The 19,193-nt window shown below is 36.4% G+C and overlaps 1 protein-coding gene across 2 annotated transcripts in view; it reads left to right on the top strand.

The window, feature by feature from the left end:
* RELN (reelin) overlaps positions 1-19,193 on the top strand; it is a 519,560-nt gene that overhangs the window by 351,762 nt on the left and 148,605 nt on the right. For both annotated transcript variants that reach the window (XM_007467058.1, XM_007467059.1), the window contains exons 18-20: positions 390-623; positions 1,288-1,449; positions 6,029-6,265. In XM_007467058.1, the coding sequence (XP_007467120.1) occupies positions 390-623; positions 1,288-1,449; positions 6,029-6,265 (633 nt within the window). The remainder of the gene's footprint in view (positions 1-389; positions 624-1,287; positions 1,450-6,028; positions 6,266-19,193) is intronic.

Below are 19,193 nucleotides of genomic sequence, written 5' to 3'. Positions count from 1 at the left end.
TTTCTTTTACAAATTTAATGAACACCATTGTGAATAAAATTATATACATATAATATACCTTTTACAAAGATTTTAAATTGGAAATGTGCACAAGCATAGATGCATTTGCAGATAAATTACTGGCATTGGTTGAAGGTGAGTGCTGAATTATTGTTTTAATCATAAGCTTTTCTTTACAGCAGGACTGTGCAAAGGCTGTATTCTTTTGGGATATTTACAATTACTTCTCCCATATCAAATCTTCACATTCAGTATTCTCCAAAGACGAATGAGCTTTGGTTACCATTCAATCCAGTCCTGGCCTCTGGACTTCCTCATCCCCAAAGTGGATAAAGGAATCCCTGAAAGGGCCAACAGTTTAAGATTGAATATCATGGTTTCTTTTTCAGGTGTGACCCAGGATTTTCTGGCCCAGCTTGTGAGATGGCATCCCAGACATTCCCAATGTTTATTTCTGAAAGCTTTGGCAGTTCCAGGCTCTCCTCTTACCATAACTTTTACTCTATCCGTGGTGCTGAAGTCAGTTTTGGCTGTGGAGTCTTGGCCAGTGGTAAGGCCCTGGTTTTCAACAAAGATGGGAGGCGTCAGCTAATTACATCTTTCCTTGACAGCTCACAATCCAGGTGAGTTAAAGCAGGGTGGAATATATACAGAAACAAGATAACAATTGAATTCCGATCTATTAATTTTCAATTTTTTCTTTTTTACTAATATATATCTTCTGATTTTCAACCAGGATGAGAGGAAGCTTATAGTTTATATAGAGTTAATTTGCCCTGGTTTTTAATAAATTGAAAGGCTCACTGATGACTTTAAGATACTAATGACTGACTAGATTTTTTAAAATATGAACTGTTAGCATCAAAACTGTTCTTAAGCCAAGGGCTAGTTAATTATTTATGTAGTTTTATTTACTTGACAGCTTGCAGAGGCTGATTAGATTTACTCTACATCTCTCCTTCCCCCAGTGCTTAATAAATAATGCAGCAAAAGAATGATTGGCATTTTAACTGTATGTACACAAGTATGTAGTATACAAATATGTATAAACATACTGTTATATTTGTATAGATATATCTGTCTACAAAACACATGCAGTGACCTCATCTTCTACATATATTCATACATCTCACAGTGAAATTGCTTACGTTTTATAGAAGAGGGATGAGTGGAAACCTACAGCTTTTGAGTAGTTTATTTAAATTTGTTCAAAATTCTTTAAAAGCCAAAATGAATGTTATGATTTAAAATGTTTATGCACACTAATTATAGACAATTCGTGTCTAGGTTTCTCCAGTTCACGTTGAGGCTGGGGAGCAAGTCTGTTCTGAGCACATGCAAAGCCCCTGACCAGCCTGGTGAAGGTGTTTTATTGCATTATTCTTATGATAATGGGATAACTTGGAAACTCTTGGAGCATTATTCATATCTCAACTATCATGAGCCCAGGTATGTTGGAAAACACTTGGAAAAAATGGTAAGGGTGATATCTCCTTCCTGGGGAAATCATCATTCAAGTGGTGTAAGAGTCCAGATGCTTTTACATTGAGAGATGGTGAGGACAAAGATTGATGCCTCTTGCAATGAAAAGCTAGAAAGCTGCATTCTTGTAATTCATTTGCCCTACTGACTTCTGGTAATTTGAATAAATTTATTCTCATATTCTGAAATGTGCATCTAAGGGAAATATTTTGATACCTAGGAAAGAGAAAAATAACTAACACTACTTTCCTTATTCAACTATAGTGCAAACTATTAGGTATGATTTTAATATGGTACTAAGTTATAAATGCTGTTGATAAATATTTTTAGCAATGTATGATAATATAATAAATTATATGAGATAATAACTCATAAAATCTGATGACCAATATGTTTTTTAAATTTGCATGTAATATAATTAAGTAATGAGTATAAAGAAGTTTTTCTAGCATGTATAGAGTCCCTGGCAAAGATGGAGTGGAGGCTGTATTTAAAGCCCTTTCTTCAGGCCACTTCTATTTTTCTTTGGCTTATATATTTCATAATATATAGTCACAATTGTGAGATTTAAGTTTTACTTGATGTAGGGCCATCCTTCAGTTTGGGAGAGTGGTAATCACCATTTGTGATACAATTTCGGAAGAGTCCAAAGAGTCCTCTCCTTTTCTAGAACACTTATTGACTTGCTCACTGAAATTCCTTTAAAATAGCAGGAGAAGAGGAGGATGGGAAAGTTAAAATAGCACTAGAGGAGGTATCACTGTGACCTACATTCACTTTCAGATATAAAGAGCTAATACAGTTTACCTTCCTGGAAGTACATACATGTTGATCATGGAAAGATGTGAAAAAGAGTGAGGAGGGCTTCTCTGGTGGCCCAGTGGTTGAGAGTCCGCCTGCCGATGCAGGGGACACGGGTTTGTGCCCTGGTCTGGGAAGATCCCACATGCCGCGGAGCGGCTAGGCCCGTGAGCCATGGCCGCTGAGCCTGCGTGTCCGGAGCCTGTGCTCCGCAACGGGAGAGGCCACAATAGTGAGAGGCCCGCGTACCGCAAAAGAAAAAAAAAAAAAAGAGAGAGGACTTTGGGCACTGAAGTGTGCATTGGCACCATGGCAGAAGGACAGGGACAATGATGATAGAGTTTATATACTTTAAAATTCTGCCTAGAGCTATCCCTTCATTTAAGTATTTGCAAATAGATGAGAACTTTTATTTTCATTAGAAGATGAAGTAGCATGTAACAGAGATAATAGTTAACAACTATTATGAGTGGTAAATACTATATGTTGTAAAATTTAAGAGAATGCACCAGATGTGTTGAGTCTTTTCCCTATAAGGGTAAATGTAAGACTAAACTCAACTTTCTCACTCAGTAGAGACATATGAATCCTAAAGAAACATTTCATAGGTTCTCCATAATAAGCATTAAAAGAAAATTAAGCAAAAATCAAGGTGATAATAAAAATGATGAAAGCATGAAGAAAATATCATTGTCCTAAGTTAAATTGGCCCAAAACACATTTTTTTCTAACAAAGATGGACAGCTTCAAAATTCAGTAATCAATTTGTAGCATGAAATTTAATTAATCTTTGTTGATGTGAAAAGAAATTATACATTTAATGTACTATTGCAAAGATACATTTAATCTTGTCTGCCATTTGACAGCAACAGTTTTCTTCTAAGCAGAACCAAGGTGGCTTTTCAGCATTAGGTATGTGCACAGCTTGAAAGATTAAGATCAGAGGGGAGATTTTTTTTAAAAGGAGAACGTGGTAGTGGAACCAAGAACACTTTCATTTTATATATATTGCCTCTGTCCAAGAGGCTCTTCCCTCCTTCCCCTCTCTCTTATAAATATTAATAAAAGGTGACATGGCAGAAGTAGAATTTGATATATTCTAGGCACTAAATTATGTTTTATATGAGAAATAGTACAAACCATGTAAACTCTCCATGAGACAGTTAATTATTGATGCCTTTAGCCATTTGCTGTGTTTTCTTCAGTATAAGTTGCTGTCTGTAATTGCTGTGAATTCCATATTGTTCCTTTCTGCCATGGTTTTTTGAAAATGAAGTGTGATCCATAAATTAGATATGATAGTTGGCTAACTACTGTTATTCCTAGCTGATTTCTAATAATTTCCTTACCTATAATTCACTCAGTAAGTGAAAGAACTCTATCTGCTTGATATTTATAAAAGTTAAAGTCTGTAAATATATCCAAGTTAATCTTTTAATTCTAACTGGACTGCCTTGTGAACTAATTGGCATTCTTATTAATATAAAACTATATATTTTTGGTGAGACAAATTATTCTAGATTTTTCTTAATTATAGGGCTTGGTTTCTTATTCTAAAATTATTGTGAAGTCTAATTATATTTTATTTTTGTCTTGATTATTGTATTTGATTACAGGAAATCCATGAGCTTAGTACCTATCCAAAAAAGGAAGTTTGAGACAGAAAGTTGACCTAAGTCCCTGGGTTCTCATCTAGGAATATTCTGATCAAATGCTCCATAGCCATTCTAACCAGCCACTGTAACATGCATAGAGTGGTAAAGCAGAGACTCCCACCCCACTCCAAGATATAACGTAGAGGTAAAGGATGCAGACTCCAGAGCCATGTTCCCTAGGTCCATAGGCTGGCATTGTCAGTTAAAAGCTGCTTAACCTAAAAGAAAATCTTTAACCTCCTTGTGCCTCTGTGTTTGAATCTCTGTCAGGGTATACTGATAATATGTATTTCATCTATGCAGCAAGAAGTTACTCTTTTTATATGCCAGACACTATTCTAGGTGCTAAGATACAATAGTGAAAAATAGAAAAAAGTCTCTGACTTTGCCATAAGGATATTATTATCCCAGTTTCACAGATGAAGATGCTAAGGCACATAAAAGTTAAATACCTTCACTGAAGCTGCAAAGTTATCAACCATGAGGTGACAAAGTGCGTACTTTAACCCAAGAGTCTGACTACAGACTCACAGTCTTCACATCTCTGCTGGGGAAAATATTGGGCACTTCAGTTACTGTTCTCACACACATATGCACTTTATTTTCCTTTAAAGTTGCCCGAAAAATTCTACTTCTCAGTTGTTAATTTTTAATATTATATTTATTTTCATCAGAGAGAGCAGTAACTGCTTTTAAAATTATTAATATTAAAAGAAAATTATAATTTTCTAATAACATAATGCTAATCAAATTAAATTATTAAATTAATGCATGATGTTTTCATTGTTGAGCCAGTTTGAATATAGTTTATTTTATTCTATATTTGATATGTAAACATAAATATTATTTAATTATTTAATAAATAAATAAATATTTAGAAAATTAAAGTGAAAATTACTGAAATAATTAACTATTTAATAAGTACTTTTCTTTTAATAAACTCACATTGGTTAAAAAAATTCAGCAGATCGTGGAAAGTACTTAAAAAAATCATAAAACTGTTATAGCTATGTCTTTTGAGTTTAAGAAATGTTTTTTAATTTGTATTTGAACATTGATTTCTCATCATTTAAAAAGTATGTTTTCTCACATTACAAAAAGTCCTACCAATTTTTTACTGTTTATATAATCAATGGTGATAATCATATTATTCCACCCCATATTTTCATATGCAGATTATTTAAAGTAAAAATAGATATTACTTTTAATAACTTTCAGTATGCAAAAAATTACATTTTCAAGATGTGATTTTATGTTTCTTTGTGTAATAACTAAAGATGAACATAATACAAATATGAAGATCAATCTATTTCTCAGTAAATCCAGCCTTAGACATTGAAGTTTTTAAATAATTTATTTCTAAGTTATCCAGCTAGTCACCTGTCTTAGGGAGTTCTCCTTGGCTCACTAGGAAGAAGATTCAGTCCCTTCAGTGTACGTTTACTGCAAACACCTCTCCTGATGTATAATTGTACACTGATGGACATAAATGTTCCATTTGCCATTTGTTTCACATCGCACCTTGTGTACGGATTTGAGCAGCATGGTACTATGATTTATGGAGCTTTCAAGCAGATGTCATTGCAGTGGCAATTAATATATAGTTCCTGCTGCTGTGTACAATGATTGCTCCTGGAAATTAGATATTATTCTTAATTTTCTCCCCCATTTGTCAGATACAGGTTTACTGTCATAGCCACCATGACACAGCAAGTGACCTCGCACACTATGCTGAACTCATGGGAACGAGGAAGTGCCATGGTTCCAACCAGCCCAAAAGTATAATGTGTGTAACAAGCTGCCCAAGATCCTTTACCAGACTTAGGCAAATCCTACCACATTGACAACTGTGTTTTATTGAGTTAGCTTTTCTGAGAGCAGCTGAGTGCAAGCAAAGTCACAGTTTTAGATGTGTTGAGAAGACTTTGTTGGAGTCACACAGGAAATTGGAAATCTCAAGAATGTCTGTCATAGTGGGAGAATTAATTTTTTCAAATATTTTACTGTAGGAAGAAAAGATCCTGCTATAAATGTTTGTATTTTAAGATAATCAAAGTAATCTGAATTTTTACTTCTATTTTCTCCTTTAGAATAATCTCTGTAGAATTACCAGATGATGCAAGACAGTTTGGAATTCAGTTCAGATGGTGGCAACCATATCATTCTTCCCAGGGAGAGGATGTATGGGCTATTGATGAGATTATCATGACATCTGTACTTTTCAATAGCATTAGTCTTGACTTTACCAATCTTGTGGAGGTCACTCAATCTCTGGGATTCTACCTTGGAAATGTTCAGCCATACTGTGGCCACGACTGGACCCTTTGGTAAGGATTTCATCTTTGTTCTTGTTGTTATTGTTACAATTTGCATTAAGGATTGAAACCCAAAGATGATCTTCCAGTCCATCCAGCACTTAGTCGTTTGTTGACAAATATTAGCTGAACATGAACCATTTGAAAAGTTGCTGTTATGTCTATAAGTAAGTTATCTTGGGAAAGAAGACTAAAAACAAAACACTCATAGATTTAAATAAATATAAAATTTCACTGTATTTATTCATCTCAAATTTTCATTTTCCCACCATTACATATAAAAACCCTCTTCAAGAAGTGTTAATAACTAAAGTGACTAACATATTCTCCCTTCATGGAGGTCCATCATGATCATAGTGAAAAGTGAAATCACTCTGATGACTATTTTAATAAAATTTCTCATCACGTGTTTTATTTTCACGCTGTCTTACATAAAGTCCAAGAAGTTTCTCCAACCCAAAGATATTCTTTTTAGTCCATTTTATCAAGCAATATTGGACCAGTGACTTGTATAGTTAATGTCAGTGGGGTTTCAGGAGTGTGGGATTTCCTAGTCAAGATACCTTTCATTCTTAGATTTTTTTTCTCCCTATCGTCATATGCAAACTTAATTATACATTAAGCAGTAAATAAATAACTTAAGACTATGATTAGTACTTCAAGAACATCAGTAGGATGACACAATAGTGATTACCTAGTTAGGAGGTGGCAACTTTAGATAGAGAGGAGGAGGCTGTGTTTGGGTAGTTCAGAGAGTGGATACAACACATTCCACTAATTGGAAAGTAAAAGAGCAGGAAGTTCCAGGCACATGAAGATCTGAAAGAAGAGCGTACAACTACAGGAAACTCTGTGGTGCAAAGACTCCCAAAGCATGAGTGACGGTGACATGTTCAAAAACCAGGAAGAAGGCCAATGGTGCTGGAGCCCAGGTAATGAGGGAGCGAATGTCAGAAATAGAAGCCAAGAGATATGCAGAAGCCAGATCAGATAGGACTTTCTAGGCATAGAGATCCTAGGTTAAGTCTCAGGTCTGTATAATTTCAAAACTCACAACCTTCACCACTGTGCAAACTGCCCCTCTTTGGGTTCCTTTACAACTTTAAACATGATTGAGGAATAATTTTCTAAGAGTCTTTTACTTTCTATTGAGTCATGGTCAGACCAATTTAATTTCTCCAGATGAATCTTGCCAAAAGCTATTCACTGCAATTGTCTCCCGAGAGCATATCATAAATGACCCATCAGTGACCTTATCATAATTAGAGGTAAATTTGACACACCATTGCACATAAAATTACCTTTGATGGGAACTGTGCATGGACAGTCACATCTCACACACAGCAGGCTAAAATTCTAGCATCAAAATGACAGCTAATGGCATGGAAGTACAGCTGATCACTTTTGCTGCAAGCACTGTCAAGCTAGATAGGATGAAATTTCTCTATGACAAAATATGAAAGGTTATATTGTGTGTTTTCTAGTTGATAGCCTCAGATGCTTGTTTTTAATGCATGCTGTTTCTTAGTCCTGGAGTCTTCAAAGAAAATAAAGGGGTGAAGCAAGTAAGATACAAAGATGTAAAGCAAAATGAGATTTCTTGGAATTTTATGGTTCTGCAATTTTAAATTGACCTGAATTAACAATAATCCAAATTGGTCATATACCATAAACTATCCCCCAAGTTTGCATGGCAGTTTTTCTTTCCAGCACTTTGAATACAACAAAGAATCATATCATGAATGCAAGTCCTGTATAATGTTTATTTTTTCGTAAATAGTTAACATCTGCTCAGATAAACTCCAAAGTTGCTGAGCACTTTAATTTTAACACTTGGGTTGAATACATGATAACAGCAGTTTAATTTCTGTGCTTTGCAAAACCCTAAGAACAATATCCTTTCACACAAGTCTGATGAACATTCTTAACCCACCACTGCTTTAATTGGTGGAGATACATTTACTCTGTGAAAGTACAATCACAATAATTATAGAAAACCATAAGAAAATATAAATAATTGTACAATCCCCATGGGTACCTTGAGCAGCGCCACAGGAGTTTTATTAACAACCACATGTGAGCAATCAAATTTGACTTCTCTGAAACGAAAAGGAGTTGTCTTGGTTATGAAACAACAGAGAGTATACTCTGGTGGTGATAATGAGACTAGAGAAACACATTAACCGCTTTAATAAGGACATGAAAAATGCTCTCTGCTCATTAAAATCAAACAACATGGAAGATTTCAAACTGTTCCCATTTTCTTAGCCAATGAATCAGAATAAAGCCCCATTTAAAGCCCCCGTTTTCTCTCTGCTGCTGTTGAAGAATATATTGTCCAAGTTCCAAGTTCAATGTGAACTCACTTTAGTGATGTTTTTCAGAAACACTTATTACAATATTGAAATTCAAATGATGATATTGACCAACTATTTAAAATCATAACTACCTAGTCCTAAAAACAAGTTTTTTTTTTAATGTAAAACCTTTGGAGCATGTTATCTTATTAAGTAAAAATTCTTTGAACATATTCAAATACGTGGCCTCTGCTGTTCAATGACGTGTTTTTCTCAAGGGAAATTTTGAAATGTATACATGTTCTGTACAAATGACTGGTGTTAAATTAATTATTGTTGGCTTTTGCCAGCTGAGAGTTCATTTGGTTCTCATTTTCTAACTCATGGCTTTCCATGAGCATGGATTGTTGTTACTGAGAGTGTTCTCCAGGGAAAACTTGGACAATTGTTTTTTCATTAGAAGAACTACAGTCAATATGCTATAAATCACTTTATAATATGTCATCTTAGAGCACATTTTTCCATGGGGAAATGAATTGCCTTTAATTATTTGTAGTACTTTCCTTTCTTCCATACATAGTATCTGAAATCAGAACCTCTGTCTGCTTTGTGTTCTAAAAATAGTCTTTAAAGCCTCTTCCATATATTTTAAGATCACTAAGGGAATTATTTTAATTGAGATTTATTAAAGATTATTTGACTAATACTATTAATGATAATATCAAGGGACATTTACATTCCTCTGTCTTATCTAGTAGACTAGCTAAGTATACAAGTGGAAAGGACATTGCTGTCATATTATCTAGAGTTTTGGTTTCAAAATATGTAAAACTATGAGGGTATGGTCATCATAGCATGTTAGAATTGGCAGTTCGTTTTAGTAGAAGAGATAAGGAGTTTTCCAGACAGGCAAAGGCTAAAGGAGTTCACCACTAGGTGGGCTTTACAAGAAATGTGATAAAGGACAGTCTTCAAGCTGAAATAGAAGGGCTCTAGTTAGTAACAGGAACAGATATAAAAGTGTAAATCTCACTGCTAAAGGTAAATATATAGTTAAATTCAAAATACTCTCATGTTGTAGTGGTAGTGAGTAAATCACTTATAAATCTAGCATGAAGGTTAAAAGACAAAAATAGTAAAAAAAAAATAGCTGTAACTATAATAATTTGTTAACAGAGAGACAAGATAAAAAAGATGTAAATTATGACGCCTAAAACATGAAACATGGTGGAGGGGGGTAAAAATGTAGAGCTTTAGTGTGCATTTGACTTAAGTTGTTATCAGTTTAAAATAGACTGTTACAAATGTAAGATGTTTTATATAAACCTCATGGTATCCACAAAGTAAAAACCCAGAGTAGATACACAAAAGATAAAGAGAAGGGAATCTAAGCATACCACTGCAGAAGATCATCAGATCACAAAGGAAAAGAGTTAGAGAAGAAAGGAAAAAAGGAATTACAAAACAGCCAGAAAACAATGAACAAAATGGCAATAGTAAGTCCATACTGATCAAAAATTACTTTAAATGTAAATGGACTGAATTCTCCAATGAAAAGTCATAGAGTGGCTGAATGGATAAACAAATAAGACCCAACTGTATGCTGCCTCCAAGAGTCTCACTTCAGCTTTAAGACCACACACAAACTCAAAGTAAAGGGATGGGAAAAGATAATCCATATATACAAAAGCCAGAAGAAAGTAGGAGTAGCTATACCTGTATCAGACAAAATAGACTTTAAGACAAAGACTGTAATAAGAGATGACGAAGGGCATTACATAATGATAAAAGTGTCTGTCCAACAAGACAATATAACATTTGTAAATATTTATGCACCCCAACATAAGAGCACCTAAATATAGAAAGCAAATATTAACAGTACTGAAGGGAGAAATCAACAGCAATACAGTAATCGGAATGGACTCAGTACCCTACTTTCAGTAATGGAATCATACAGAATATCAATAAGAAAACACTGAACTTAAAAGACAAGTTATACCAGATGGACTTAACAGACATTTATAAAACATTACATCTAAAAGCAGCAGAATGCATATTCTTCTCAAGGGCACATGGATCATTCTCCAGGATAGATCATATGTTAGGCCTCAAAACAAGTCTTAACAAATTTAAGAAGACTGAAATCACATCAAGCAACTTTTCCAACCACAATGGTATAAAACTAGAAATCGATTAGAAGAAAACTAGAAAATCCACAAACGTGGAGATTAAACAGTGTGATACTGAACAACCAAACAGGTCAAGAAATCAAAGAATATCTTGAGACAAATGAAAATGGAAATACAACATAACAAAGTATATGGGATGGGAATTCCCTGGTAGTCCAATGGTTAGGACTCTGTGCTTTCACTGTCAAGGGCCCAGGTTCAATTCCTGGTCAGGGAACTGAGAATCCCGCAAGCCACGCAGAGTGGCCAAAAAAAAAAAAAAAAAAAAATGCAGAGACCTGGGTTCAATCCCTGGTTGGGGAACTGAGATCCCACAAGCTGTGCGGTAGGGCCAAAAAAAAAAAAAAAAAAAAAAGCATATGAGATGGAGCCAAAGCAGTTCTAAGAGAGAAGTTCATAGTAATAAATACTTACATTAAGAAACCTAGCTTTACACTTCAAGGAACTAGATAAAGAAGGACAAAATAATTCCGAAGTTAATAGAAGGAAGGAAATAACAAAGATCGCAGTGGAAATAAATGAAATAGAGACTTAAAAGATAATCGAAAAGATCAGTGAATGTAAGAACTGGTTTTTTAAAAAACTAAACAAAATAGACAAACTTTTAGCCAGACATACCAAGAAAAAAACAGAAGACTCAAATAAATAAAATCAGAGATGAAAAAGGAGAATTACAACTGATACCACAGAAAAATAAAGGATCATAAGAGGATACTATGAACAATTATATGCCAACAAATTGGACAACCTAGAAGAAATGGATAAATTCCTAGAAACATATGACCTACCAAGACTGCATCATGAAGAAATTGGAACTGTGAACAAACTGATTACTAGTAATGAGATTGAATTGGTAATCAAAAACCTTGCAGAAAACAAAAGCCTAGGATCAGAGGGCTTCACTGGATTTTACTAGACATTCTAAGAATTAATACCAGTTCTTCTCAAACTCCTCCAAAAAGTATAGAAGAGAGAGGAATACTTCCAAACCCATTTTACAAGGCCAGTGTTACTCTGACACCAAAACTAAGCAAGGGTGTCATGAGAAAAGAAAATTACAGACCAAGATTCCTGATGAACATAGATACAAAAGTCCTCAGCAAAATACTAGCAAATCTAATTCAACAACACATTAAAAGAATATTTACCATGATCAAGTGGGATTTATTCCTGGGATACAAGGGTAATTCCACATGTGAAAATCAGTCAAGAGATACACCACATTAATAAAATGAAAGATAGAGAGAGATTGGTTCAAGATGGCTGAGTAGAAGGACGTGTGCTCACTCCCTCATGCGAGAGCACCGGAATCACAACTAACTGAACAGTCATCGACAGGAAGACACTGGAACTCACCAAAAAAGATACCCCACATCGAAAGACAAAGGAGAAGCCACAATGAGATGGTAGGAGGGGGCGCAATCACAATAATATCAAATCCCATAGCTGCTAGATGGGTGACTCACAAACTGGAGAACACTTATACCACAGAAGTCCACCCCCTGGAGTGAAGGTTCTGAGTCCCATGTCACGCTTCCCAACCTCGGGGTCTGGCAACAGGAGGAAGAATTCCTAGAGAATCAGACTTTGAAGGCTAGTGGGATTTGATTGCAGGACTTTGACAAGACTGGAGGAAACAGAGACTCCACTCTTGAAGGGCACACACAAAGTACTGTGCACATTGGGACCCAGGGGAAGGAGCAGTGACCCCAGGGGAGACTGAGCCAGACCTACCTGCTGGTGTTGGAGAGTCTCCTGCCGAGGCAGGGGGTGGCTGTGTCTCACTGTGAGATCAAGGACACTGGCAGCAGAAGTTCTGGGAAGTACTCCTTGGCATGAGCCCTCCCAGAGTCCTCCATTAGCCCCACCAAATAGTCCAGGTAGGCTCCAGTGTTGGGTCGCCTCAGGCCAAGCAACCAACAGGGAGGCAACCCAGCCCCACCCATCAGCAGACAAGCGGATTAAAGTTTTACTGAGCTCTGCCCACCAGAGCAACAGTCAGCTCTACCCACTACCAGTCCCTCCCATCAGGAAACTTGCTCAAGCCTCTTAGATAGCCTCATCCACCAGAGGACAGACAGCAGAAGCAAGAAGAACTACAATCCTGCAGCCTGTGGAACAAAACCCACATTCGGGCTTACCTGGTGGCGCAGTGGTTGGGAGTCCGCCTGCCGATGCAGGGGGCACGGGTTCGTGCCCTGGTCCAGGAGGATCCCACGTGCCACGGAGCTGCTGGGCCCGTGAGCCATGGCCGCTGGGCCTGCGCGTCCAGAGCCTGTGCTCCGCAACGGGAGAGGCCACAGCAGTGAGAGGCCCGTGTACTGCAAAAATAAATTAATTAATTAATTTTTTAAAAACCCCACATTCACAGAAAGATAAGATGAAAAGGCAGAGGGCTATGTACCAGATGAAGGAACAAGATAAAACCCCATAAAAACAACTAAATGAAGTGGAGATAGGCAACCTTCCAGAAAAAGAATTCAGAATAATGATAGTGAAGATGATCCAGGACCTCGGAAAAAGAATGAAGGCAAAGATCGAGAAGATGCAAAAAAGGTTTAACAAAGACCTAGAAGAATTAAAGAACAAACAAACAGAGATGAACAATACAATAACTGAAATGAAAACTACACTAGAAGGAATCAATACAGAATAACTGAGGCAGAAGAACGGATAAGTGACCTGGAAGACAGAATGGCGGAATTCACTGCTGTGGAGCAGAATAAATTTTAAAAAATGAAAAGAAATGAAGACAGCCTAAGAGACCTCTTAAACACAACAACATTCGCATTATAGGGGTCCCAGAAGGAGAAGAGAGAGAGAAAGAACCAGAGAAGATATTTGAAGAGATTATTGTCAAAAACTTGCCTGACATGGGAAAGGAAATAGCCACCCAAGTCCAGGAAACAGAGAGACTCCCATACAGGATAAACCCAAGGAGAAACACACCAAGACACATAGTAATCAATTTGGCAAAATCAAAAGAAAGAAAAATTATTGAAACCAGAAAGGGAAAAATGATAAATAACATACAAGGGAACTCCCATAAGGTTAACAGCTGATTTCTCAGCAGAAACTCTACAAGCCAGAAGGGAGGGCATGACATATTTTAAGTGATGAAAGGGAAGAACCTACAACCAAGATTCCTCTACCCAGCAAGGATCTCATTCAGATTCAGTGGAGAAATCAAAAGCTTTACAGACAAGCAAAAGCTAAGAGAATTCAGCACCACCAAACCAGCTCTACAACAAATGCTAAAGGAACTTCTCTAAGTGGGAAACACAAGAGAAGAAAAGAACCTACAAAAACAAACCCATAACAATTAAGAAAATGGTAATAGGAACATACATATCGATAACTACCTTAAACGTGAATGGATTAAATGCTCCAACCAAAAGACACAGGCTCACTGAATGGATACAAAAACAAGACCCATATATATGCTGTCTACAAGAGACCCATTTCAGACCTAGGGGCACATACAGACTGAAAGTGAGGGGATGGAAAAAGATATTCCATGCAAATGGAAATCAAAAGAAAGCTGGAGTAGCAATACTCATATCAGATAAAATAGACTTTAAAATAAAGAATGTTATGAAATAGAAACAAAACAATAGCAAAGATCAATAAAACTAATAGATGGTTCTTTGAGAGGATAAAATTGATAAACCTTTAGTCAGACTCATCAAGAAAACGATGGAGAGGAATCAATAAATTAGAATTGAAAAAGAAGTTACAGTGGACACCACAGAAATGTGAAGCATCCTAAGAGACTACTACAAGCAACTCTATGTCAATAAAATAGACAACCTGGAAGAAATGGACAAATTCTTAGAAAGGTATACCCTTCCAAGACTGAACAAGGAAGAACTACGTTATATGAACAGACCAATCACAAGTAGTAAAATTGAAACTGTTATTAAAAATATTCCAACAAACAAAAGTCCAGGACCAGACAGCTTCACAGGTGAATTCTATCAAACATTTAGAGAAGAGCTAACACCCATCCTTCTCAAACTCTTCCAAAATATTGCAGAGGAAGGAACACTCCCAAACTCATTCTATGAGGCCACCATCACCCTGATACCAAAACCAGACAAAGATGCTACAAAAAAAGAAAATTACAGACCCCTATCACTGATGAATATAGATGCAGAAATCCTCAACAGAATGCTAGCAAACAGAATCCAACAACACATTAAAAGGATCATACACCATGATCAAGTGGGATTATTTGCAGGGATGAAAGGATTCTTCAGTATATGCAGATCAATCAATGTGACACAGCATATTAACAAATTGAAGAATAAAAACCATATATCATCTCAATAGATGCAGAAAAATCTTTTGACAAAATTCAACACCCATTTATGATAAAAACTCTCCAGAAAGTGAGCATAGAGGGAATCTACCTCAACTTAATAAAGGCCATATATGACATGGGTTCACAGCAAACATCATTCTCAATGGTGAAAAACTGAAAGCATTTCCTCTAAGATCAGGAACAAGACAAGGATGTCCACTCTCGCCACTATTATTCAACATAGTTTTGGAAGTGCTTGCCACTACAATCAGAGAAGACAAAGAAATAAAAGGAATACATATTGGAAAAGAAGAAGTAAAACTATCACTGTTTGCAGATGACATGATACTATACATAGAGAATCCTAAAGATGCCACCAGAATACAAAATTAATGCACAGAAATCTCTTGCATTCCTATACACTAATGATGAAAAATATGAAAGAGAAATGAAGGAAACACTCCCATTTACCATTGCAACAAAAAGAATAAAATACCTAGGAATAAACATACCAAGGGAGACAAAAGACCTCTACTCAGAAAAGTATAAGACACTGATGAAAGAAATCAAAGATGACACAAACAGATGGAGAGATATACCATGTTCTTGGATTGGAAGAATCAATATTGTGAAAATGGCTATACTACCCAAACCAATCTACAGATTCAATGCAATCCCTATCAAATTACCAGTGGCATTTTTTACAGAACTTGAACATAAAATCTTAAAATTTGTGTGGAGACACAAAAGACCCCGAATAGCCAAGGCAGTCTTGATGGAAAAAAACGGAGGTGGAGGAATAAGACTCCCTGGCTTCAGACTATACTACAAAGCTACAGTAATCAAGACAATATGGTACTGGCACAAAAACAGAAATATAGATCAATGGAACAAGATAGAAAGCCCAGAGATAAACCCACGCACCTATGGTTAACTAATCTATGACAAAGGAGGCAAGGATATACAATGGAGAAAAGACAGCCTCTTCAGTAAGTGGTGCTGGGAAAACTGGACAGCTACATGTGAAAGAATGAAATTAGAACACTCCCTAACACCATACACAAAAATAAACTCAAAATGGATTAGAGACCTAAGTGTAGGACCAGACATGATAAAACTCTTAGAGGAAAACGTAGGAAGAACACTCTTTGACATAAATCACAGCAAATCTGTTTTGATCCACCTCCTAGAGTAATGGAAATAAAAACAAAAATAAACAAATGGGGCCTAATGCAACCTAAAAGCTTTTGCAAAGCAAAGGAAACTATAAACAAGACGAAAAGGCAACCCTCAGAATGGGAGAAAGTATTTGCAAATGAATCAACAGACAAAGAATTAATCTCCAAAATATATAAACAGCTCATTCAGCTCAATATTAGAAAAAAAAAAACCCAATCCAAAAATGGACAGAAGACCTTAATAGACATCTCTCCAAAGAAGACATACAGATGGCTACGAAGCACATGAAAAGCTGCTCAACATCACTAATTATTAGAGAAATGCAAATCAAAACTACAATGAGGTATCACCTCACACCAGTTAGAATGGGCATCACCAGAAAATCTACAAACAACAAATGATGGAGAGGGTGTGCAGAAAAGGGAATCCTCTTGAACTGTTAGTGGGAAAGTAAATTGATACAGCCACTATGGAGAACAGTATGGAGGTTCCTTAAAAAGCTAAAAATAGAATTACCATATGATCCCGCAATCCCACTACTGGGTATATACCCAGAGAAAACCATAATTCAAAGAGACACATGCACCCCAAAGTTCATTGCAGCACTATTTACAGTAACCAGGTTATGGAAGCAACCTAAATGCCCATCGACAGACGAATGGATAAAGAAGTTGTGGTACATATATACAATGGAATATTACTCAGCCATAAAAAGGAACAAAATTGGGTCATTTGTAGAGATGTGGATGGATCTAGAGACTGTCATACAGAGTTAAGTAAGTCAGGAAGAGAAAAACAAATATCGTATATTAATGCATATATGTGGAACCTAGAAAAATGGTACAGATGAACCGGTTTGCAGGGCAGAAATAGAGACACAGATGTAGAGAATAAACGTGTGTACACCAAGTGAGGAAGGTGGCAGGGGTAGTGGTGGTGGTTGGATGAAATGGGAAATGGGGAATGACATATATACACTAATATGTATAAAATAGATAACTAATAAGAATCTGCTGTAGAAAAATAAATTAAAAAAATAAAAGATAAAAATTATATGATCATCTCAGTAGATGCAGAAAAAGCATATGACAAACTTCAAAATCTATTTATGATAAAAACTCTCAACATAGTACATATAAAGGGAACATACCTCAACATAATTAATGCCATCTGTGATAAGCCCACTCAATGATGAAAGGCTGAATGCATTTGCTCTAAGATCAGGAACAAGACAAGGATGCCCATTCTCACCACTTTTATTCAACATAGTCCTGAAAGTCCTAGCCAGAGCAATTAGGCAAGAAAGACAAAAGTCTCCAAAATAGGAAGAAGTAAAACAGTCTTTATTTGCAGATGATTTGATATTATATCATTATATATAGAAAAACTAAAGACTCCATGGAAAATGCTAGAACTAGTAAACAGATTCAGCAAAGTTGCAGGATACAAAACCAATACACAAAAAATCAATAGAATTTCTATATGTTTACAATGAACTACCAGAAAGAAAAAATAAGAAAACAATTCCATTTACAATTGCTTCAGAAAGAATAAAATGCCTAGCAATAAATTCGACCAAGGAAGTGAAAGATCTGTACACTGAAGACAGTAAGACGTTGATGAAAGAAATTGAAGAAGACACAGAAAAATGGAAATATAATCAGTGCTCATGGATTGGGATGATTAATATTGTTATAATGTCCATACTACCCAAAGTAATCTACAGATTCAGTGCAATCCCTATCAAAATTCCAGTGGCATTTTTCACAAAAATAGAAGAAACAATCCGAATAGTTGTATAAAAACCACAAAAGACCCTCAAATAGGCAACACAATCTTGAGAAAGAAGAATAAAGCAGGAAGCATCATACACCCTGGTTTCAAACTATATTACAAAGCTATAGTAATCAAAACAGTATGGTATTGGCATAAAAACAGACTTGTAGATCATTAGAGAACAGAAAAGAGAGCCCAGAAATAAACCAATCCATATATGATCAATTAATTTTTGACAAAAGAGCCAAGAATATACAATGGGGAAAGGACTCTCTTCAATAAATGGTGTTTGGAAAACTGAGCAGTCAAACACTAAAGAAAAAACTGGACTACACAAAACCACACACAAAAATTAACTCAAAGTGGATCAAAGACTTGAACATAAGACCTGAAGCCATAAAACTCATAGAAGAAAACATAGGCAGTAAGCTCCTTTACATTGGTCTTGGCAATTATTTTTTTGCATTTGACACCAAAAGCAAAGGCCATGAAAGCAAAAAATCACAAGTGGGACTATATTAAACTAAAAAGCTTATGCACAACAAAGAAAACTGTCAACAAAATGGAAAGGGAACCTACAGTATGGGAGAAAATATTTACAAATCCTATATCTGATAAGGTGTTAATATCTAAAAATATATAAAGAACTCAAACAACTCACTAGCCAAAAAAAAACCCTAAACAATCTAATTTTAAAAATGGGCAGGGCTTCCCTGGTGGTCCAGTGGTTGAGAATCTGCCTGCCAATGCAGGGGACACGGGTTCAAGCCGTGATCTGGGAAGATCCCACATGCCGCGGAAGAACTAGGCCCGTGAGCCACAACTACTGAGCCTCTGTGTCTGGAGCCTGTGCTCCGCCAACAAGAGAGGCTGCAATAGTGAGAGGGCCGCGCACCACAATGAAGAGTGCCCCCCGCCTGCCACAACTAGAGAAAGCCCTCGCACAGAAACAAAGACCCAACACAGCCAAAAATACAGTAATTAATTAACTAATTTTTTTTTTAAATGGGGGCTTCCCTGGTGGCGCAGTGGTTGAGAGTCCACCTGCCGATGCAGGGGACACGGGTTCATGCCCCGGTCCGGGAAGATCCCACATGCCGCAGAGTGGCTAGGCCCGTGAGCCATGGCTGCTGAGCCTGCGCATCCGGAGCCTGTGTTCCGCAACGGGAGAGGCCACCACAGTGAGAGGCCCGCGA

The sequence above is a fragment of the Lipotes vexillifer genome, unplaced genomic scaffold, assembly GCF_000442215.2.
Source record: "Lipotes vexillifer unplaced genomic scaffold, Lipotes_vexillifer_v1.1 scaffold450, whole genome shotgun sequence".
NCBI lineage: Eukaryota > Metazoa > Chordata > Mammalia > Artiodactyla > Lipotidae > Lipotes > Lipotes vexillifer.
This window is presented reverse-complemented; position numbering and strand designations above follow the sequence as displayed.